This window comes from Mobula birostris, chromosome 14 (assembly GCF_030028105.1).
Source record: "Mobula birostris isolate sMobBir1 chromosome 14, sMobBir1.hap1, whole genome shotgun sequence".
Taxonomy (NCBI): Eukaryota; Metazoa; Chordata; class Chondrichthyes; order Myliobatiformes; family Myliobatidae; genus Mobula; species Mobula birostris.
In genome coordinates this window covers 11,370,822-11,395,519 of record NC_092383.1, presented here as the reverse complement: position 1 = coordinate 11,395,519, position 24,698 = coordinate 11,370,822, and the positions used below count along the sequence as shown (strand labels likewise).

General features: G+C 43.8%; 1 protein-coding gene across 1 annotated transcript in view; it reads right to left on the bottom strand.

The window, feature by feature from the left end:
• The window catches only part of LOC140209439 (alpha-2,8-sialyltransferase 8B-like), a 64,137-nt gene that overhangs the window by 20,791 nt on the left and 18,648 nt on the right, over positions 1–24,698 (bottom strand). Inside the window, exons 3-4 of the mRNA XM_072277691.1 lie at positions 20,221–20,355; positions 7,745–8,002 (exon numbers count right to left, since the gene is read on the bottom strand). Of these exons, the coding sequence (XP_072133792.1) occupies positions 7,745–8,002; positions 20,221–20,355 (393 nt within the window). The remainder of the gene's footprint in view (positions 1–7,744; positions 8,003–20,220; positions 20,356–24,698) is intronic.

The window sequence follows — 24,698 nt, the reverse complement described above, 5'->3', positions numbered from 1 at the left end:
AAAGTCAGAGTGGAAAAGGAAAGAAAGGACATGAAGAAGATAGAGGAAAACAGTGAACACGCAATAAGACTATTGGACATTGCAGAATTAGGCCATTCAGTCCATCAAGTCTGCTCCACCATTCAGACTGATATATTCTCCCTCTCAACCCCATTCTACAGTGTTCTTCCCATGGCATCTAACACCCTTACCAATCATGCACATATCAACCTCTACCTTAAATGTACTTAATGCCTCAACCTCCACAGCCATCTGGGTAAATGAATTCCACACATTCACCACCCTCTGGCTAAAGAAATCCTCCTCATCACTGTCCTAAAGGGACATCCTTGAATTCTGAGTCTGTGCCCTTTTACAGCTTCAGTTTTGAAATACATTGGTTAATACTTCAGGTAGGAAGCCATCGGGATTGTTCACTCACACAATAGCCTCTTAGGAGAGCAGAGCAGGGTTAGAATCAAGGAAGATTAAGTTTTCAGAAGGCTTTCATATTGAGGTAATTACTACATTTAATAGATTACAAATGGAATGAACATGCAAGAAAGAAGCTTGAAGAGTACAGTATTATTAGAAGAAAATTTTAGTGGGATTCTCTATAGACAAGAGGCTCTGCTCTAATGTATACATGAAGACAAGTACAGAAGAGTCCATTGAGATTTTGATGTACACAGATCCATCAATTTCATTCCAGACTGAGAGGCAGCAGGAACCAGCTAATCCAATTGAACTGCATGTTGGGACTTAATCCAACGTTCTCAGGAGATTCCAGCTGCTAAGTCCAAGAGTGGAAATGAGATGAAATGTGCCTGACAGTTCAGGAATTTCTAAATGATCGGAGGAGCATTAGGTATGACTGTAAAATGCCAGGCAACCAGGGAGTGTGAAGGACAGCCCACAGGAGATACGGCAGTTGTTGATGTTTGCATGTAGACTACTGGGCTGCAGTCTGCAAGTTTAAAAGTGTCACTGTGGTAAACCAGGTATATAGGTTGTAACTGGGTTACCTGTCTGGACACACCCCTCTGCTGACTGCTCCTGTGGCTCCTCCCACAGACCCCTGAATAAAGGCGATTGTGTCACTTCTCCTCCCTCAGTCCAGGACAGATACTCAGCATGGACGTGGGTCCATTTACTGTTAATAAAAGCCTTTCAGTATTTACTCTACTTCCAGTCTTTTGGAGTAATTGATAGTGCATCAGTCACATAATCTTCAGAGCAGGGAAACAGGCCGTTCTGCCCATTTAGTTTAGGCTAGGGTTCATATTACATTCTAGCTTCTATCTTGTATCAACTAATCTCCTTTAACATAGAACAATGCAAACACACTGTAAAGAAACAAGTACCACGTCCACATCGACCATCAACTACTCATTTACATTAATTCTATTTTAGTGAATTCTCACATCCAAATCAGCTGCCTTAAATACTACCACCCATCTACTCACAGGGGTAGTTTAACCTAGCGGTCAGTGTACGTATGGCTTTACAGTGCCAGCAATCAGAAGGTCGGAGTTCAGCAGTAGGGAGGGTGAGCAGTTTCCAGTTCCTGGGTGTCAATGTCTCTGAAGGTCTCTCCTAGGCCCTGCGTATTGTTGCAATCACAAAAAAGGTATGTCAGCAGCTATATTTCATTGGGAGCTTGAAGAGATTCGTTCTGTCACCAAAGACTCCAACAAATTTCTACAGATGTACCATGGAGAGCATTCTACTTGATTGCATCACTGTCTGGTATGGAGGGGCCACTGCACAGGATCGGAAAAAGCTGCAGAAGTTTGTAAACTCAGCCAGTTCCATCATGGGCACTAGCCTCCCCACACACCTTCAAAAGGTGATGGCAGTATCCATTATTAGGGATCCTCATCACCCAGGACATGTCCTCTTCTCATTGCTACTATCAGGGAGGAGGTACAGGAGCCTGAAGACACACACTCAACCACTCAGGAACACCTTCTTCCCCTCTGCCATCAGATTTCTGAACAGACAATGAGTCAACCCATGAAAACCACCTTATTTTTATTTAGCTCCCTTCCACTACATATTGAATTTAATTTTCAATTTATATTTCCCATTGTAATTCTTTGTGTTTTTTGTGTATTACCCTGCACTGCTGCTGCAAAACAACGTTTCATGACATATGTCAGTGATATTAAACTTTATATTCTGATTCTGATTCTGAATTCCATCGCTGTCTGTAAGGAGTTTGTACTTTCTCTCCGTGAGCGCGTGGGTTTCCTCAGGATGCTCCGGTTTCCCCCCCCACGTTCTAACGACGTATAGCTTAGTCAGGGTTTAATAAGTTGTGCACAAGCTATGTTGGCACCCGAAGCATTGTGGCACTTGCAGTCTGCCCCCAGCACAACCTCAGACTGTGCTGGGTCGTCGATGCCAATGACGTATATATCATTGTAATAAAGGCATTCGTTAGACTGGCAAGACCATGGATCTGCGCCTGGAACGTCTTCACTCTCCAGGGCGCAGGCCTGGGCAAGGTTGTATGGAAGACCAGCAGTTGCCCATGCTGCAAGTCTCCACTCTCCATGACACCAATGTTGTCCAAGGGAAGGGCATTAGGACCCATACAGCTTGGCATCAGTGTCATCGCAGAGCAATGTGTGATTAAGTGCCTTGCTCAAGGACACAACACGCTGCCTCAGCTGGGGCTCAAACTCACGACCTTCAGGCAGTCACTAGTCCAATGCCTTAACCACTTAGCCACGTGCCCACATATCATTGTACTTGTGACAAATAAAGCTAATCTATTCTTTATTTTTTTTAAGCCAATGTGCACATCTTCGAGATATAGGAGGAAGCTAGAGCACCTGGAGGAAACCCGTGTGGTCACAGGGGGACATGCAAACTCCACACAGTCAGCACCCAAAGTCAGGATTGATCGCGGGGTTTCTGCTGTCCTGAGATAGTGGCTCGTGTGTCTCTACCTTAGCACTACCCACATATCCTTTCATACCAAACTTTAACTACATCAATTAAAGGAAATAGTTGAAACAAATATATTGTCTTGATCACACAATGACTGTAACACTAAGTAGAAAAGGAGCTACAGCAAGTCCCATATTCTTACCCCTCTGGGGCAAGATAGTTTTTCTCCAGACTCTCTGTTGGAATTATTATATTACCTCTCTCTATATCTAATCTATCAAATCTCTTCATAATGTTGAAACCTCTATCATTTTCCAGGCTTTTTCTGGCAGTTGGAATAATTTCTCGGTACTGGTATCATTCTTTGTGTTCTTATTGTGAAAACTGGCAAATTGGTTTATTACTATCATGTTTATTTATTTATTTATTGAGATGCAGTGCAGAATAGACCCTTCCAGCCCTTTGAGCTGCGGTGCCCAGCAATCCCCGATTTAACCCCAGCCTAATCATGGGTCAATTAACAATGACCAATTAACCTACCAATTAGTATGTCTTTGGACTGTGGGAGGAAACCAGAGCTCCTGGAGGAAACCCATGTGGTCATGGGGAGAATGTACAACTTCTTGCAGCAGGAATTGAACTTGGGTCACTGGTACTGTAAAGTGTTGTGCTAACCATTTTGCTGAGGTCCCGAGGTACAATGAAAAAGCTGACTTGCATACCATTCGCACAGATTGATTCATTACAACAGTACATTTTATCTGCCTCTCCTTTAAGTATCTCCAGCAATCCATATTCTACAAGCCTCTAGGGTAGGGAATTCCAACTATTTACTTCTCTCTGCAAGAACTTCCTTAGTTATGCATGCTGACCAGTCAGATTATTTCATCACATTAGAACAGCGAGGAAGTGTAAGAGCAGAATATGAATGATATAGAGCTCTTCATCATGGTCTAACCAAGGTCTGTACATATTTACCATATCTGTTTTACTTCATCTCAATTCAAGATTCAAAGTAAATTTATTATCAATGTATGTATAAATTATACACCCTTGAGATTTGTCTGCTCACTGGCAGCCACAAAGCAAGAAATCCAGAAGAACCCAATTAAAAAAACACAATCTTGCAAACAGTATAAGCAAGCAACAGCATTCCGAACCAGATTGAGTCCTTAGAGCTGAAACCCCGGAGCAGCCTTTCGGGAATTCTTCTAAAAAATAAACACCAGGATTTTATTCATTTTTTTAAAAATATCATTAATCTCAATTCTGAATTTTATAGTGCACAGGGTTATCTTGACATAGAATGAGTAAATAAAGTGGTCATGGCTGTAAGCGACATTTGTTAACAACAACTTCCAAGATGGCTGACACTGACATCTACACCCCTGAATTACGTTGTGATCAGATTACTAAATGCCCTTTTGCACGACATGGTATGTTCACACCACTGTACTCAGAGGAGAAATGCACCTAGTTCAGAAAGACTATAGTTTAGGACAGTTAAATGTTACTACATTTTTAAAAATAAAAAGTTTAGAAATTGTGATTTGACAAATAAACTCTTCTTCTGCTTCAAGCCAGGTATACACCGGGAAAGAACTAGATCCTTTTTTTAAAAATTACGATTTGTTGATGACTTGGTCTGTGCGTTAACTTCTCATTTACAGCTCTTCCCTAGGTTACAAGTGCCTGGCAACAGCCTAGGTTACAATTGGGACGGCACAGTAGTGTAACAGTTTGCGTAATGCTTTACAGTGCCATTAATCGGAAGATTAGGGTTCAATTGCTGCTGCTTGTAAAGCTTCTGTACATTCTCCCCCATGACCACGTGCATTTCCTCCTGGTGTTCTGGTTTCTTCTCACATTCCAGGAGATGTACAATTTAGTGTTAGCGATTTGGGGGCATGTTATATTGATGCCGGAAGTGTGGCGACCATTGGGAGCTGCCCCCTGCACATCCTCGGACTATGTTGGTTGTTGATGCAAGTGACACATCCCCCTGTACGTTTCGATGTACATGTGACAATCAATCTTATGGACAGCCCGCAATATGAACAAGATTTTAGGACTGGTGGGATAGGTTCCTGTCAACTTCTTCCAGACGGAACAGGACAATTCTCTGTGCCTTCTCTCCCTAGCCCTGAGCTGCAAAAATCAGGGGCTGGGTGGAGCTGAGCAGAGCTGAGAGCACTGAGCTATGCTGTCTATAGCCTATCCCTTTCACATTCCCAGTAACTCCCCCCAGATGCTACCAACTTTCTCAGGCAGCTTACAGTGGCCAATTAAGCCACTTGCAGTTCGATAGTAACATCACATCCTCTGGATACCTCAAAGCATTTTACAAGTTTGAAGCTACTGCTGAAAGATGATCTCCATTGTTTTGACCTGAAGCCAACTACAGGTGGTAAATTCCAGCAGACGCCAGCTGTTTTAAAGTTTTGGCAGTTTTGTACTCTCAGTGGCCACTTTATTAGTTAGCTAATGAAGCGACCGCTGCTTGTATGTTTGTGGTCTTCTCGTCGTTGTGGCTATCCCTCGAGGTTCAAGATGATGGTCTTCATACCGTACAGAGTGAAGACGTCTGTGCGTGTATTTGTTTAACGTGTACTTGATGTTGCACTCCAAGAAGCACACGATACTTCACAAATCAACCAACTGATTCCAATGGCATGGAAACCACGACGATTGGAGCTGATGGATTTGTTGCAGCCTTCATCCACCTTCACAGCCATTGAGTTTGAAGTAACTTCGTCGGCCTGTTCCGTTGAGGTCTTGGTTGGATTGTTCTTTGTCAGGGACCTCACCCTTGACCTTACCGCCATGGGTGACCCTACCAGGAGCATAGCTCCAGACGGCATTGCTCTCAGGATCTCAGGACCACACAAGCTTCTCCACCGCGACAAGGTGACAATCCACGGAGAAGGTCTTCTACCGCTGTAGCCTACGACTTCAAGATTCAATGTGTTGTGCTTTCAGAGATGATCTTCTAAACACCATTGTTGTAATGTGTGGTTCTTTGAATTACTTTTTCCTTCCCATCAGCTTGAACTAGTCTGGCCATTTTCCTCTGACCTCTCTCATTAACTAGGCATTTTCATCCACAGAACTGCTGCTCATTGGATGTTTTTTTTAAAGTTTTTCACACTAAACTCTACAAACTCAAGAGATTGTTGTGCATGAAAATCCCGGGAGATCTGTAGTTTCTGAGATACTTAAACCACCCCGTCCGACCCCAACAATCATTCCATGGTCAAAGTCACTAAGATCACATTTCTTTCCCATTCTGATGTTTGGTCTGAGCAAAGACAAAACCTCTTGACCACACCTGTACGCTTTTATGCATTGAGTTGCTGTCACATGATTGGTCGATTAGCTACTTGCATTAATGAGCAGGTGTACTTCAAAAAGTAGTGACTGAGTGTTGTCATAGAGTTATGCGGCCCAGAACCAGGCCCTTAGCCCGACTCATCCATGCCAACCAAGATGTCTATCTGAACTAAGCTTACTTGCCTTCGTTTGGCACATATCTTACTAAACCTTTTCTATCTTGTACCCTTCTAAAGTCTATTAAATATAGTAATGTATCCGCCTGCAGCTTCCTCTGTAAACTCACTCCACTTCCCTGCTTTTCTAATCAATGTACCTGGCATTGATAACATTCTGGTTAACTTTTCTAATTGTTTGCTGTACCAGCATAGGAGATTTTTCCAGTTTGTGCACTCATATCTTTCTGCTCTATGAAATCTTTCATCACATGTTCCCACATTATACTTCACATTGCCAGATCTTTGCCCTATCACATAACTTAGCTATACCCCTTTGTAACCTTCATACATCCTTGATCATCAACTTGCAATGGAAAGAATCCATTGCAAAGTTTAAAGTAAATTTATTATCGAAGTACATATGTGTCACCATATACTACCTTGTGATTCGTTTTCTTGTGGGCATTCATAGTAAAACACAGAAATACAATTATTTACTTATGCCCATTATGCCACTGGTGTTTAGGGAGCAATGAAGGTCTTCCATCTCTGTCTGTCTTTGGCCACCCAGATGTGGAAGGATTCTTTGTTGTTTCCATAACAATTTTGTTTTACCAGTCAAGGCTGTTCACCCTGAGCTGAACTCCCAAACCTGGAGGACTGGTAGACCATTCTTAATCTGGCCTCCGCACTTTGACCTGTTTCTTATGGGTGACCCTACCAAGATCCAAAGCATAAAGCCCTGACTCAAGCCAGAATAGCTCTCTGGGTCATTGAGGCATGCAAGCCTCCAAACCCAATGGCAAGGTGGTGGTCCTTCTGGAGGAAGAAATACAATACAATCAATGAAAACTTCATTCCCTACCTACCTTTGTGTCCTCAGCAGACTTGGCAATCACATCTTCAATGCTTTTGCCCAAATTATTCTTATAGTTTATACAATGTTGAGGCCCAACCCTTTAGCACAAAACTTATTATATATTGCCAGACAAAGACCCATTTCTGCTACTCGTTCCAGTAACTTAACCATTCTTCTATCCATTAAAATGCAGCACTTCCTTCACCTGAAGTAGGATATTTAGTGTTTGTCAACTTTCCTTATTGCTCCAAACAGGTATGTTACCTTCCATTCAGGAAGCATCTGTGGAAGGAGAAGCAGAACTAACATTTCAATCAATGAATTCTCAGCAGATCTGGGAATATTTAGAATGTTCTTCTAAATTTTCCCCACTTAGATGACATGTCATCTGTTTCTCTCTCCACCGATGCTTTCTGACCTGCTGAGTATTTTCTGCAGTTTCAGCTTTTATCTCAGATTTCCAGCATCTGCAGAGCTTTGCTTTTCAAGGCCTATTATCTTATTAAACCCTTAGTATTACCTTATCACAAATTCATGAGCATCAATCTCTTGTCCACAGCCACTGTTGAGCAGAATTCCAGAATTCCCAACAATTGCGCATTGTTTGAAGTGTTTATTTTTCATTGGCGATATCTTTGGCAATAGCTTGTACAGGCTGTAGGATATATTCAGAGTCCTGTCCCTGTCAACAATATAATGGATGATATCCCCTGGCTTCAGCCTGCCTTTCAGCACTGAAATGTCCTTCTCTGCATCCAGAAACCTCAGAATGTCTTTCCTAGGAATGGAAAAAGAAAGCCAACTTTAAGTGAAGAAGCAACAAACACAAACCTCAAATGGAAGTGAATAAACAGTCAGCATTTTGGCCGAGACCCTCCTTCAGCACTGATTCAGCACCCATTAAAAAAGATTGCCTAACGTCCAGTGTGCAGAGAAAAAGATAGATCATGCAAACAGTAAAAGTAAGGAAATAACATTCAGAACTAAAGTTGATGAAAACGAGTTCACAGCCAGGAAGCAAGTCACAGCTGATCCAGGGGCCCGTTAGTTGCAGGCCAGAGCTTCAGTTCGGTGTAGGGACGAGTAAACTTCCTGAGCAGCAAGTTGAACACTGGCCCCAACATCCTGACCTTTTCAATCCGACCCACCAGCTGGTAAACTAACAGCATTTGAATGACACTTCGATGGGTACAATGGCAGCAAAGGTTTAGAGGGATATGGACCAAAACAGATGAATGACCCCAGATTACATGGTTGTCTTGACCGGCATAGACTAGTTAGTCCAAAAGACCCGTTTCACACTGTATGAGTCGATGACTTGGACTCAGAGGGAAGGGCTTAAATAAAATGTAAATCTAAAAGCAATTTGTATTTTTTCTTGCGTCTTATCCTGGTAAATGCAATAATATCAATCACAGTAATATGAAACTATGATCGTCTTCTGTCCTTATCATTCTCTTCTCTATTTCTCTACTTTTCCAAAATTTCAATCCTCAAAATTCCTAATTTCAATTTTAATTCTTTTTGGTGCTTCACGTCTAGCTTAATTCAATGGATTTTTTTTTTTGCTCACAGAATTTGACTTATACTTTATTGTCGCCAAACAATTAATACTAGAACGTACAACCATCACAGCGATATTTGATTCTGCGCTTCCCGCTCCCTGGAGTACAAATCGATAGTAAATATTAAAATTTTATATTATAAATCATAAATAGAAAATAGAAAATGGAAAGTAAGGTAGTGAAAAAAACCGAGAGGCAGGTCTGGATATTTGGAGGGTACGGCCCAGATCCGGGTCAGGATCCGTTCAGCAGTCTTATCACAGTTGGAAAGAGACTGTTCCCAATTCTGGCCGTACAAGTCTTCAAGCTCCTGAGCCTTCTCTCGGAGGGAAGAGGGACGAAAAGTGTGTTGGCTGGGCCGGTCGTGTCCTTGATTATCCTGGCAGCACTGCTCTGACAGCGTGCAGTGTAAAGTGTGTCCAAGGACGGAAGATTGGTTTGTGTGATGTGCTGGGCTGTGTTCATGATCTTTCGTGACTGATTAGAACTTTAATTTTCATTTTGAAGATTTTACCTTACTGGTCTGGCCCTACCCCTTTATTCTCCTCTCTGTAAAAACAGTCATTTATAACACTGTTGTCTGAAAGTTCATTTAAATCTTGGCTTTAGAAATTCCTACTTTTTTGTTTTCGAAGTTTTGCAAAGCGGCTCCGCTCTCCACCACAGTGATCTCCTTCAACCCTGCAACTCTGTAGTATATTGGCACTCCTCCAATCCTGAACTCGTAATTATTACTTCACTTTTGAATGCCGTGCTTTCAGCTGCAAAATCCTAACTTCTGGGGTCATGGGAGAGGCAAATGCTGGAACCTAGAGCAAAAATTAAACTGCAGGAGGGATTCAGGGGTCAGGTAGCATCTGTGGAGGCAGAGGGATAAAGTTTAAAGTTCAAAGTAAATCTATTATTAAAATATGTGTATGTCACCAGATACAACCCAGAGATTCATTTTCTTGCAGGCATTCACAGTAGAACAAAGAAATACAATATAATCAAAGAATGACCAACACCAATATGCAAAAGAAGACAAACTCTGCAAATACAAGTTCACAATTTGAGCAGGGTCATTACCCAAATTGTCAACTATCTGCTTCCCCCCACAGATACTGCTCAACCTATTGAACTCCTGCAGTAGTTTGCATTTTGCTCCTTGTTTCTGGAATTTAACCTCACTATTCTACTCTCTTTTTGTACTATGTATTACCTCACTTGCCTATTTATTCAGTTTTAAAACATTCTCATTACAACTTTGGTCACCATTGCCATGTAGTGGTTAGATTAGATTAGATGAGATTAGATTCAACTTTATTGTCATGGTGCCGAGTACAGATACAAAGCCAATGAATTGCATTTAGCATCTGACCAGAAATGCAAAGAATAGTGTTATTTACAAAATAACTGTGAATAAAAAAAGTGCTACAGCACACAAATGTAAAAGTACTGAGACAGTACAATATGGGTGCAATACTGCTTAGCGCTGTGATGTGAGGTTCAGCAGGGTCACAGCCTCAGGGAAGAAGCTCTTCCTGTGCCTGCTGGTGTGGGAGTGGAGGCTCCTGTAGCACCTATCGGGTGGGAGGAGAGTAAAAAGTCCATGGTTAGGGTGAGATGCATCCTTGATAATGTTTTTCGCCCTGCCCAGGCAGTGTTTATGGTAGATGTTCTCAATGGTGGGCAACTGGGTGCCGATAATCTGCTGGGCAGTTTTCACCACACGCTGGAGTGCTTTGTAGTGCAATGCAGGACAATTGCCATACCACACTGAGTTGCAATTGGTGAGTATGCTCTCAACGGTACAGCGGTAAAAGTCCGTCAGTATCCTGGGACAGAGGTGAACTTTCTTGATGCTCTGCAGGAAATAAAGGCACTGTTGCGCCTTTTTGATCAGGATGGAGGAGTTCAGGAACCAGTTGAGATCCTCGGAAATGTGGACGCCAAGGAATTTGAAGCTTGATACACACTCCGTTGATGTAGATGGGGATGTGAGTGTGGCTCCTGGAATGCCTGAAGTCCACAGTGATCTCCTTGGTCTTCTGGGTGTTAAGGGCCAGGTTGTTGTCAGCACACCACATGGCCATGTGCTGGACCTCGTCCTTGTAGGCCATCTCGTCATCCCCTCTGATGCCAACCACCGTGGTGTCATCTGTGAACTCGATTATGGAGTTAGAACCATGTACAGGGACGCAGTCATAGGTGAAAAGGGAGTACAGAAGAGGGCTCAGCACACAGCCTTGCAGCACGCCAGTTTTCAGGGTGAGAGTGGAGGAGGAGGAGGTTGTCTAACTTAACTGATTGGGGTCTGTTAGTCAGAAAGTCCAAGGTCTATTGCAGAGGGATGAGCTGATACCAAGCTGGCGAAGTTTGGCGATCAGCTTGGAGGGGACCACAGTATTGAATGCTGAACTAAAGTCAATGAGCAGCATTCTGATGTAAGAGTTGGGACTGTCCAGGTGGGTCAGGGCAGAGTGAAGTGCCGTGGAGATGGCGTCCTCTGTTGACCTGTTGGTGTGATAGGCAAATTGATGGGGGTTCAGGGTAGTGGGCAGACAAGATTTCAGATGTGATAGAACCAGTCTCTCAAAACAATTTGCAATGGTGGGGGTGAGTGCAACTGGGTGGACGTCATTCAGGCCCGTGGCAGTGGAATGCTTTGGCACTGGCCCGATGGTGGCGATCTTGAAGCTTGTGTGAACAACTGCCTGGGCCAGTGACAGAGTGATGCTATTACAGCCTGGGTCGTTCCGGACTCTGGAGCTCTGTCTCAGTGCTGTCAGTAATGCGTTTGTACATTCTCCCCATGACTGCGTAGCTTCTTCCAGGTATTTCGGTTTCCTGCCACAGTCCAAAGATGTACCGGTTGGTAGGTTAATTGGTCATCGTAAATAGTCCTGTGATTAGGCTAGGGTTAAATAGGTGGGTTTGCTGGGTGACACGACTCATTGGGCTGAAAAGGCCTATTCCATGCTGTATCTCTAAATAATAAATAAATTACATTAAATTAAACTATGGTAATTTTTTAAATGTATTGCACTGTAAGGCTGCTGCCAAACAATAAATTTCACAGTAATCACACTTGATTCTGATCTCCAACTCTTTTTACCTCTTTTGCCTTTTAAGAATCTTGTTCTGTGACCAAACTTTGGATTATTTGTTAAGGGATGTGGACTCCAAATGTCACTGAATACACATACTATGGTTGTGATCTCTGGAATTTAGGAGATTGAATCTTGAGAAAGGAAATTTACAGTACTGTGCAGAAGTCTGAGGTACATATACGTTGCTAGGGTGCCTAAGACCCTTGCAAAGAACTGTATTTGTCAACGTAGAACAGAGAGCGAGGTCATAAATCTAGCAGTAGAAAGGGACGTTGGGAATGGTGAGGCAGGCTGTGAGTCAATATTTGACTCCATTTTACTGAGTGAAAAGGGGAGTTGAAACATTGAGGCGAATGTGGAAGTTTGGGGTTCGTTTCGTCACTTCAGTGCTCTGCAGTCTCTAAGAGGATTGCGGGAAACAGAGGCAGCCTACTCAAACTTCGTAGCGAGAAGGCTGTGGGATGGGGCGTGAGCTGTTGTTCAACTCCATTCTGCCATCCAAAGCTTCCACATTTCACCAATTAAAGCGATGAGGGAGGTTGAAACGTTGAGACAAATGTGGAAGGTGAGCACCAGTTGCCTGCCTTTTAGTAGCTGGAGATCACTCTGTGAGCTGGGAGGGGAGAGCCTGTTGCTGTGCACGGAGAATATTACTCAGGTTTTCTGCATTCTGGATGTGGACTTGAACTATAGACTATTTTCTCCATCATATAGTCTTTTATATTCTGTGTTTTTTGCTTAATCTTTCTCGTTTCTTCGTGTGTGGGGTAAAGCCTGGTTTATACTTCTGCGTTAACTGCACGCCGTAACCTATGCAAGTGGCCTACGCATGTTGTGAGTATTTATACTTGTGCGTTGGTGTGTCTGCATCGCTCGGCAATGCGTGCACGTCATGCATGCGCACTCATCTGCCCGCGCAAGACTTCATGGTCATGGTAGACTCGGGGTAAACAAGACGCGAGCGTCTTTTTCGTGCGAAATGTGTCCTCCATAATTTCGGAGGTCTGTAAGGCTTTATGGAAAGCACTGCAGCCAGAGTTCCTCCCTGCCCTTCAGTCGCCCAATGGGAAGCTATTGCAGCGTAGGATGACATGCGATGCTACCAAGCGGACCAATCACAGTTGTTGCATTCTGCGTTGCCACAGCGCGTAGTACATTTTGGGAGAGGTGTGCACCGCAGCAACGCAAGCTCTTGCGTAGGGTTCCGCGTTGGCTTTGCAGCAACGCAGACCTTACGGCGACGCTTTGACACAGAAGTATAAACCAGGCTTAAGGGATTTGGGGGCCGATGTGCCTGTTCCATTTTTGTTCATTCTTCTGTGTGGGGGGGGGGAGGATTTGGGGGTTGATGATTCCGTTTCTTTCTTGGCTTCATGGCTATCCAGAGAAGAATTTCAGAGTTGTACACTTTGATAATAACTGAACCTTTGAATCTTTGGAGCGCCTCGGGTGGCAGAGACGGAGGGATAGTAAGCTGTGGGCTGCCACAGCACATCTTCGGACTATGTTGGTCATTGAACGCAAATGAAGCATTTCACCGTGTGTTTCTAGTTTCAATGTACATGTGTTAAATAAAGCTAATCTTTAAAAATCTTTCTATGATACAAAAGAGGCTACTGTTACTTCTCAATCCATTTTGCTACATGAAGGATTATTCTTACTCTACTCACCACCTCTTTCAATCTTTTTATCTGATACTTCTTCAAGTATTTATCCTATCAAATTGTTATTATATTGGTTCACTGAATTACATTTTGATATTGACCTGGCTGGTGGCGTGGTGGCCTAGTGGCATCAGTGCTGGACTTCGGGATGAAAGGTCCCGAGTTCGAATCCAGCCGGCTCCCCTGCACGCTTTCCATCCGTGCTGGGTTATGAGCTGGTGATCTCCTTGGAAACTCACCCGGCAGAAGGCAATGGCAAACCACTGCTGTAACTTGCCTCGTACGCGGTTCCCCACTACGCAGCAGGAAATTGTCCGCTAACCGGAGAAACTCCGGATGTGACATACCCTTCCTTTACTATTAGTTGAAAGCAATAATTATAACCTCTCCACTGGCTCTTTAAGGGTCAATTTCAAAAATATTGTTGTTGAGTGCCCAGTCTATAGAAATAATCTTTCATCAGTCACTCTCCAATCTTCTCATAATTTTAAAAGGATTCTTTAACCTTCCATTCAGTCCTTTCTAAGTATAAACACACAAGTTTTGAAACTAGTTAGCATATCAGAAATTCTCTTTTTTTTGTATTTTTAATAATTCATAACTCCTGTTTTTCTAAGGTTGTATAATTGGATGACAATTACTGGTTACAATTCCACCTAATCAATGGCTTGCTTGAATTCAGTATTTTCTCCAAGCTTTAATTATCAATGTCCTAGTGTCCGGATTTTAAAATCTGACTTGCAAATCTTTTCATGATGATATCTCTCTCTATCTCTAAAATCTCCCACATTCTTACAACCGTCAAAATGTCTGCACTCTCTCAGTTCTGGCATCTTCATAGCGGGAAATTAAATCGATCTACTTCTGAACCATCACATCCTTCATACCTCTTGCCGGTTGCTCTTCCTTGAGGCACATCGGACGGTGACTTGCCCTTCCTTGAGCATTTTTTTTTGTCTAGTTTTTCCTGGGGCCGAGTTGTTAGCTCAGTGTTCGACCTAGTATGAATGGAAAGCCTGCAAGGAGCTGCCCCGATTCAAACCCAGGACCACTTACCTCAGAGGCCAGCCACCCCTTCCCAGTGATACGGCCAAACTCTTGAACCCTTAATTTTATCTCTTCCATTATTTTCACTTTAACTTTTTTTTATACTACCTTAGTTTTCACTTTGCGTCATTCCACTGTATTACATTTTAGATTAGATTAGATCAGATTAGATTATGAGGACGCGCAGTCCTCTCTTATTGTCATTTAGTAATGCATGCATTAAGAAATGATACAATATTCCTCCGGTGTGATATCACAGAAACACAGGACAGACCAAGAGTGAAAAACTGACAAAAGCCACATAATTATTACATACCGTTACAACAGTGCAACAATACCATAACTTGATGAAGAACAGGCCATGGCACAGTAAAAAAGTTCAAAGTCTCTCAAACGTCCCTCATCTCATGCAGACGGGAAAAGGAAGAAAACTCTCCCTGCCATGCCCGACTGCAGTCCGATTCTGAGTCATCCGAAAACTTTGAGCTCTGATCAGCCCTCCGACACCAAGTACTGAGCACCATCTCTATCTGAACGCTTCGACCTCAGCCTCGGTCGCCAGCAGCAGGCAATGCCGGGGATTTTGGGGCCTTTCCTCCGGAGATTCTCGATTGCACGGTAGCAGCGGCAGCGAACCGGCATTTCAGAAATTTCTCCAGATGTTCTTCTGCTCCTCACGTCTGTCTTCATCAAATCAGAATGTGCATGGCATCCTACTCACAAATACGATATTATTTCACTGGAGAGCTGCGCGTGCTGCGTCGCATCGCCATCTTCTCCTCCCGCCGTCATTATATTTACTATTGCCAAGTACACTGGTCCCTCTGTGAGCTTTATGTAAGCAATGGATTTAATTGATCCCTGGAGGGCAATAAACAATCAATAGTTCAGGCCAAGACCGGAAGGGAAAGAGGAAGAAGCCAGAGGAAGAGGCTGGGGGGAGAGGAAGGAGTACAAGATGGAGAGCGATAGGTGAGACCAGGTGAACGAGAAGGTGGGTGGGTGGGTGAAGGGCATAAAGTGAGAAGTTGGAAGGGGCTAGGCAGAAGAGGTAAAGGGCTGAAGATGAATGAATCTGATAGCAGAGAAGAGTGGACCATGGAAGAAAGGGAAGGAGAAGGAGCGTCAGAGGGAGGTGACAGGCAGGTGAGGAAAAGAAAAGTAGTAAGAGGGAAGCCAGAATGGAGAATCTGCTCCTGAAACTAACCTGCTTCTCTCCTTGACAAGAGATTCTGCAGATGCTGGGGGTCTTGAGCAGCATCCACAAAATGCTGGTGGAACTTAGCAAGACAAGCAGTCCATGGGGGGAGGGGGAGGATGTTTTGATATACATGTGACAAACAAAGCTAATCTTCACTGCAGATTAGGTGATTATATGAATCTGGGGTAGGTGTAATTGATGGGAATGTGGGGAATACAAGTTACAAGGAAAATTATTGGGGACAAGAGATTACTTTGTGATATGATGGATTGGAAGGAAATATAGAAGAACAGGGAATGGCAGAACAGACATAATGGATCAGTTGGCCTATTTCTGCTCCTGTTTTTCCACATTTGTATGAGAGCTGGACCACATGGAGGAGGGTAATGTTATGTAAACCCAAGAGATTCTGCAGATGCTGGGAATCCAGAGCAATACACACAAAATGTTGGAGGAACTCAGTAGGTCAAGCAACACCTGTGAGGGGAATAAACTGTCGATGCTTTGGGCCAAGACCCTTCATCAAGCCTGGAATGGAGAGACCTCCAAGAGGACAACAATCTTGTTGTGGTTTGGAGACTTGCTTGCCTCAATGACCCAGAGGGCGATGTTAGTTGGATTCAGAGCTTTATGCTTTGGATCTTGGTAGGGTCACCCATGCCAAACAGGTCAAAGGGTAGGGGCCAGACTAAGAGTGGTCTACCCGGTCCTCCTGGTTTGGGGTTCAGCTTAGGGCTAAAAATCCTGACTGGTCAAACACGACTGTTGCAGCAACGAAGAATCCTTCCACACTTGAGTGCGATGGTATTCCTGAGTCTTCACCCAGGACTTGCATGATTGACAGTAGTGAAAACCAAGAGGAAGGTACTGACATGATGAAGGAAGCCCTGAATAACACCAGAGATAGAGGATCTTCATTGCTGCCCTCAACACCAAAGGCATAATGGGCATTAAGTAAGACAGAATGGGAGTGGGAAGAAGCCAGAATCGCAATGTTAGTTTACAAATTCAGCCTGCCTGCTGCTCTCCATATCTGAGCACGTTATACTTGCTATCGCAGTAAACTTCTTAACATCTTTTATTCAGATTACTTAAATAAATTTAAGGTAAAGTGGTGCCAGTACAAACTCTCGACAAAAAAAATCTTTCCGTGGCTAAGCAAGTTTTATAAAGCAACTTGCCTCTATCCTTTCCTTTCATCCTTCAGTTCATGAGACTAAATTGATTTTAATTCTCAACCTTTTTAAGCAAAGTCTCCTATGTATCATTCCATTTTAATTAGTGAATCCATTTTCTCAAAACATATTTCTAATGCCTTGCACATCTGCATATACGTCTCTGGAGAACTAACATAGTCAGCCTTTTCAGTGTCATTTTTCTTCTTCCTTCTTTCTCTTAATCCTCCCTTTTTACATAAATCACAACTCTCCTCGATCTGCTGTACAATCTTGTCCCAGTGGTCCTTGCCACTCTAAATACTCCTTCCAGAGGAAAACAAGATGGCTGGAAACTAGGTTCCTCACTCTCACGATTCTTGTCAGGTATATCCTTTGGAAAGTGTGGAAGGAACAATAACATGCACAAACACAAAATAATCCGCAGATGCTGATAATCTAGAGCAACCACTGTTCCCTCTAAACTGTGTGGCAGCGCAGTAGCTGAAATGCTCCTGCGCACATAGCCTTTGTTGCCACACAGCTGGAATTTTGTTTGATATAATGTTTAATTAGAGTGCCACGCAGTTTCCAGGCAGCGTAAAAATTTCCTGCTCAGAGCAATGGGTGGTTTGCGCAACTGCATATAAAAAAAAATTAGTGGAACGTTGAAAGCAACACAGACAAAATGCTGGAGGAATTCAGCAGGACAGGTAGCATCAATGAAGAGGAATAAATTGTGCTGAGACCATTCATCGGGACTGGAAAGGAAGGGGGAAAAAGACAGAGTAAGAAGGAAAGGGGGAGGGAAGGAGTACTAACTGGTAGGTGGCAGGTGAAACCAGGTGAAGTGGGGGGAGGGATGAAGTAAGAAGCTGGAAGGTGATAGGTGGGAAAGGTAAAGGCCTGAAGAAACCTACAAAACCTGCAAGAATACTGCACAGCCTTTACTGAAAGTTTGTGATAAATAGGACTTGTGTCTGTTACAATTCACTATTTATTTTGCTGATTAAATAAATGTTTTGGCCGCTCCATTCCATTGAAAATGCGCCTCAGGCGTAATTAATGGAAAACTCAAATGGATTAGCTGTCTGCACTTGGAGTCACTGCATTCCACCTTACGCAGGGCCACCAGTGGATAATCTAAAACCGAGCCCAAAGGGCTGCAAATGAAGTGCAAGAAATAGAATACAAAGCACAAAAAAAGTATTCCCCTGCCACAGCCATGAACAACAAGAACCATTATGTTGATAATGGCCTTTATTCATGGAATGTACTGGAATAAATTTAATCTCAAGAGACAATATAGGAAATGACCAAAAGGTATATAAAAAAAACTGAATATGGGGAGCTCCATACTGAACAGATATCCCCTGGGTTCTCTCCATTATTTAAATCATACTGTTTTCTCACCTTCGTAGTTCTGATGAAGGATCATTAATCTGAAGTACTTAACCAGTTTCCCTTTCCACAGATGCGATTATATTTTATATTTTATTATATTTCCTTTCAAATCTCCAGCAGCTGAAGTTTGCTGCTTTACGCTGTAGATACATTCACGACAGAGAAAGTCCTTCGGAACATTTGGGGATATCTGGGTCCACGGACACCTCGGCTAATGGGAGGGGTCTCTCCATGGCATAAAAAAGCTGGGGGACCCCTGGTTTTTGGGGAGTGGGCAGGACAAAGGAGTTGAGAACAAGGGTTGTATCAATATTGATTGACTTGATGAAAGGTATGGCCTACCCTGTTCCCATTGCTTACATTTTGTAGTAGAGGTGAGGACATTGGAATACAAAATTGGAAAGTAACAATTATGTCATTTCCGGGTTGCAAACACCCGATTTATGTGACCTGTGCATACGAATGAATACTTGGCTGCCAGGCAGGATGGATGGGGATGGACTTGTCAGCTGCAGACATCTTCTCAGTGGTGGGAATGGGGCACTTCTGGGGGCCTTCCCTCTCCGGGCTCCTGACCCCTACCCTCGAATGCAACAATCTGTGTCAAGCTGAGTGGACGCGGGAGTGCAGACGAGACTCACTCACTGAGTCAGGGTGGCTGGTTGTTGGCCGCTCTTGACGTGCCTGTACGCTCTCTCATCACTGCTGCTTCTGTAACCCTCTCCCCCCATACACACTTATTGTTCATTTCAAACTTAAAGGAGATGACAGACACAAGAGTCTTGATGAAGGGTCTCAGCTCAAAGCATCGTCTGTTTAGGTCCTGACGATGGTTTACTCTTTTCCATAGATGCTGCCTTCCCACCCCCACCCCCCCCCGCCCCCAACCCCACTGAGTTCCTCCAGCATTTTGTGTGTTTTGCTTAAAATGAGGTTAGTTTGGATTATGAACAGGTCTCAGGAATGAAACCTTGTCATAACCTGGGGACTGCTTGTATACTGGCGCAGAAGGAGGCCATTCAACCTATTGGATCTATGCCCTCCCAGGGACAAATTCTAATAGCCCCATTTCCCCTTCCTAATTCCCCTGTGCTACCTGAAACTTGTTCTCTCTCGCACATGACGGTCATCTTGCCTTTCGATTCTTGGTTGCTACTGACCTACTCAAAAGAGTAATTTACGGTGGGTCATCTGACCTATCCATCCGTGACTTGGAAACTGGAGTGGCTGAAGGAAGCCCACGTGACAGCACTACGGTCCCTTGGATGGGGAGGCAGCAGCACTAACTACTGCACCACCGGCTCACCCATTCGAACCCTTGAATTAGCATTGCGAGGTCTGGGATGAGGAACAGACTACTGGGGAAGCCCAGTGGGTCAGGCTGCTTCTGTGGAGGGAAAGGGACAGTTGTCGTTTCGAGTTAAGACCAAAGGGTCGACGGAAGAGTTGGAACAAGACAACATAGAACTTAGAACAGTACAGCACAGGAACAGGCCCACTGGCCCACAATGGCAATGCCAAATTAGATCAAATCCCTTCTGCTTGTACATGATCCCCCCATTCCCTGCATAAGGAAAGCTGGCAGGCAAGCAGGAGAGGAGAGGTGATTGGCAGATGGAGTCATTTGGGGGAGGGATGGGCAGAGACAGCGGCAGAGCAGATATCTCCCCTCTACTCTTTCACTCCAGATGAAGAGCCTCGACCCTAAATGTCACCTGTCCCCTTCCCTCCACAGACCTCCGCTGCCTGACCCTCTGAGTTCCTCCTGTAGCCCACCCTGTGCTCCATATTCCAGCAACTGTGGCCTTTAGATCCTTCAGAACCAGGAATGCTTGGAAGAATCACCTGACGCAGGAGGCAGTTCCTTACCTTATCCTTGCTGTTAGCGTGGCATTAAGTTTCCACTCGTGTACTTCAGGGTGCCTTGCCTGTAGTTCCGTGATCTCCTTATTCTCAGCCTTCTGCTGGGGTGTGCTGGATGAAATGTCTGTGATTACATCCCCCCTGTAGAATCACAATGATGACTATTAGTGCTGCCCGTTGCAACGGAACCTTTATCATCATGATAAAAACTAATATTACACTGTAAAACTATCAAGACGTTTTTAAAGACACATTAATTTAGGATTAACTCAACCCACAGGATGTAAAATAAACACTGCAATGGTTCAACTTTCCATTGAATATCAGAGTATGTATAGACTATACAACCTGAAATTCTTACTCTTCGCAGACATCCACAAAACAGAAGACAAACTCCAAAGAATGAATGACAAAAAAATGTGGAACCCCAAAGCACCCCACTCTTCCTCCCATGCACAAAAAGCAGCGAATCATCAACCCTCCCCAACTTATTCCAGCAGAAAGCGTCAGCCCCCCCCACTACCCACCAATCCCCCAAACAGACCATGATCTAGAGTCTATCCAAAACCATTATTCATCCCAACTGCTCGATATCCCATAGGCTCTCTCTCTCTCACTAAATGAGGGAGTGAGAGGTGTTACTCCTGCCACAGTGAGAGAGGAAACCAGCAGCTCACTGTTTCAATGTTACAGTCTGCAGCATCACTTTACAGTTCCCCGGAATCGAGAATCAGCAACAAACTCTCTCTCACCACTGAAAGAGCTTGAGTGCAGGGGCCTCGGACAGCCGCACCCACTATGCTTCATTTGGTGACACCAGTGAGGAAATGGGTTGTTCACAGGGCCGGAGAGCCACACCCTGAAGGTGTACTTCACGCCATCTTCACAGTTTTCTCCCCAGTCAGTTAATCTGATCAACCATTCTAGTTACCCATCTATGAACTCAGTCACTGCATTGCACTGTAAACACTTTAAGCCATCTTTTTAAATTGTATATGGTATTTATGTATTTCTGTACATTTTATTCCATGTCTGCACTTTTAACTTTGTCTTTATATAATTCTTCATTCTGTATAATTGTTGAATGCTGTCATAGTTTGCCACATGTCATGCCAACACACCACAGCAATTTCCTAATACATGTCAATGTATATGGTGAATAAAGTTGACGCTTGATCTTTGATAGAACATAGAAAAGTACAGCACAGTTCTTCAGCCCACGATGCTGTGCTGACCTTTTAACTTACTCCAAAATGAATCTAATCCTCCTCGCCAACGTAGCCTTCCATTTTTCTTTCATTCATGTTCCTATCTAAGAGTTTCCTACGTGTCCCTAATCTATTTAGATCTACCACCAACCCCTGGAAGCAATGTCCATGAACCTATTCACCCTCTGTGAAAAACCATAGCTCTATCTCCCCTATACTTTCCTCCAATCATCTTAAAATTCTGCCCTCTTCTATTAGCCATTTCCTCCCTGGGAGAAAAGATGTGTCCACGCCTTCAGTGTCTCTTATCTCACAAAAGTCAGCTCTTACCCTCCTTCACTTCAAAGAGAAAAGTCCTAGCTCATAGTGATCTCACAAACTGTCAGGACTTGGCAGCAAATAAGAGATACAAAAGACAGATTAAACAATGATTATAGTTGTTTCTGGGAGCTCGCTACACAGAAACTGCCTTCTTGCACGTTGCATATTCAAAGTTCGAAGTCCATTTATTATCCAGGCATGTATTACAATGGTGGATACACCAGAATTGTTGGTTATGCAGAGGGACATAAGTTATAAATTTCAAGTGCAGATAGTGGAAGCAAGAATTGCTCCTAGAATTGGCTCCATCCTTCAATGAGACCATTGATGTGATTCTGTACACTTCCTCAATGATCTTTCATTCTCTAGCAAAGCTTCAAATTGCTGGAGGGTCTTAGCGATTCTGGCAGCATTGTGGAGACCGAGGGATGGTTGACATTTTGGGCTGAGGTGAATCTGTCATTCTCAGCCTGTGATGTAAACAGCAGGGGAAGGCAACGTTTGCTGGTGTCAGAAAGCAACAGATCGACAGCCCTCTCTGATATCTTCTCCCCATGTCAGATCTATATATGTGAGTGACTAGAATTGCAACTATTTTCTCCAAAAATCAGATCACGGGACGTCGTGACTTTTTCCAGCTGTTTATTTTTCCCGGGGATAGATCACCATTCCAGCCGTGTCCAGATTGCAATGCACCAATTGAGAAACTTACATAGAACAAAGAAAAGAGAAGCTGAATCTCCTTTGTTTATGACAGTAAACCACAAGAAAACAGCATCCACTAACAAGGACCCCCACCATCCAGGCCATGCTGTCTTCTCGATGCTGCCATTGGGATGGAATTATAGGAGTCTGAGGTCCCTCACCACCAGGTTCAGGATCAGTTTTTACCCTTCAATTATCAAGTTCCAGTGTGGATAACTTCACTCACCTCAACACTGAACAGATTCCACAAACTGTGGACTCACTTTCAAGGAGTCAACAACTCATGTTCTCACTATTACTTATTTATTTCTCTATCCATCTACCTATCTATTTATTCATTTATTTTTGTGTTTGTCTTCTTTTGCATATTAATTGTCAGTCTTTGTTTGCATGTAGTTTTGATGTTGTATTTCTTTGTATTTACTGTGAATGCCTGGAAGAAATTGAATGTCAGGGTAGCATATGAAAACAGGTTGAGTGAACTCAGCCTTTTCTCCTTGGAGCGACGGAGGATGAGAGGTGACCTGATAGAGTTGTATAAGATGATGAGAGGCATTGATCGTGTGGATAGTCAGAGGCTTTTTCCCAGGGCTGAAATGGCTGCCACAAGAGGACACAGGTTTAAGGTGCTAGGGAGTAGGTACAGAGGAGATGTCAGGGGTAAGTTTTTTATGCAGAGAATGGTGAGTGTGTGGAATGGGCTGCCGGCAATGGTGGTGGAGACGGATGCGATAGGGTCTTTTAAGAGACTTTTGGATATGTACACGGAGCTTAGAAAAATAGAGGGCTATGGGTAACCCTAGTAATTTCTAAGGTAGGGACATGTTCGGCACAACTTTGTGGGCCGAAGGGCCTGTATTATGCTGTAGGTTTTCTATGTTTCTATGTTCTATATATGTACTTTTATAATCTACTTTGAAATAGCCGTTGGCAACTCACTATTGTATCATACTAGTACACGCTGTTGTGTGCATTATCGCTTTTGGTTTACTACTGTCACATGTATCGAGATACGGTGACAATAATACATTGACCTTTTACGTTTTGTGTGAAATTCACACAGATTATTCATTTACTTTTTTATTTCTTGAGATACAGCTTGGAGTAGGTCCTTCCGGTCCTTTGAGCCAAGCCACCCAGCAACGCCCAATTTAATCCGAGCCTAGTCCTGGGACAATTTACAGTGACCAATTAACCTACCAACTGGTACGTCTTTGAACGGTGGGAGGTCACGAGGAGAACGTACAGCCCCCTTACAGGCAGCAGTGGGAGTTGAACCCAGGTCACTGGTACTGTAAAGCATTGTGCCAATGTAGCATGCCCACAACTTCCTAACCCTAACCTGCATGTTGTTGGAACGTGGGAGGAAAACGGAGAGCCTGATGGAAATGTACAAACTCCTTAATGATAGGCGTGGCGCTTGAACCCTGATCGCTGGCGCTGTAAAGCGTTATGCTATCCGCTAACTTACGCTATGATGCAGCCCTAATGCTACCGCGCCAACTTTACGCTGGTAACCAAGGGAACTGTAGGCTGAAGAGACCCCAGCTCAGTACAACGTTGTGGGCCAAAGGGCCTGTACTGTACTTTAATGGAGTGGCATAGCGGTTAGCACAACGCTTTACAGTACAGGTGACCCAGGTTCAATTCCCGCTGCTGCCGGTAAGGAGTTTGTACGATCTCTCCATGACCGTGTGGGTTTCCTCCGGGTGCTCCGGTTTCCTCCCACAGTCCAAAGGCAGTAGGTTAACTGGTCATTGTAAATTGTCCTGTGATTAAGCTAGGACAAGCGGATTGCCAGGCAGCGTGGCTTGACAGGCCAGAAGGGCCTATTCCTCACTGTGTTTCATTAAAATAAAATACACTCTATGTTCACTATCCCTGCCCTTAGAATGAAAACGAAAATAAATTACAATTTTTCAATCATACTCAGGATCTTTAGTGACTCTCAAACAGCTGGAATAGAGGAGTTACACATTCAGCAAATGCAAATAACGCTTTACGAACCGTTGATCTGTGAATATTCCATTGGGAGCCAGACTGATTGATGGGTGCAAGTGGTCTAATTTGCGGATGAGGGATCAGTGTCAATCCATGCTCCTTGCAGCTTACGGATGGCTTGCCAGTGAGCTGCTGGTGTGTTTGATGTTGGTTAACATTCTGTGCAGACCCGTCAGCAGGGCTGTGTTCTTGCGATGCCCAGAGCTTGTCAGGGTGCTCTGCTGCCAGCAGTGATTACATATTCATTGA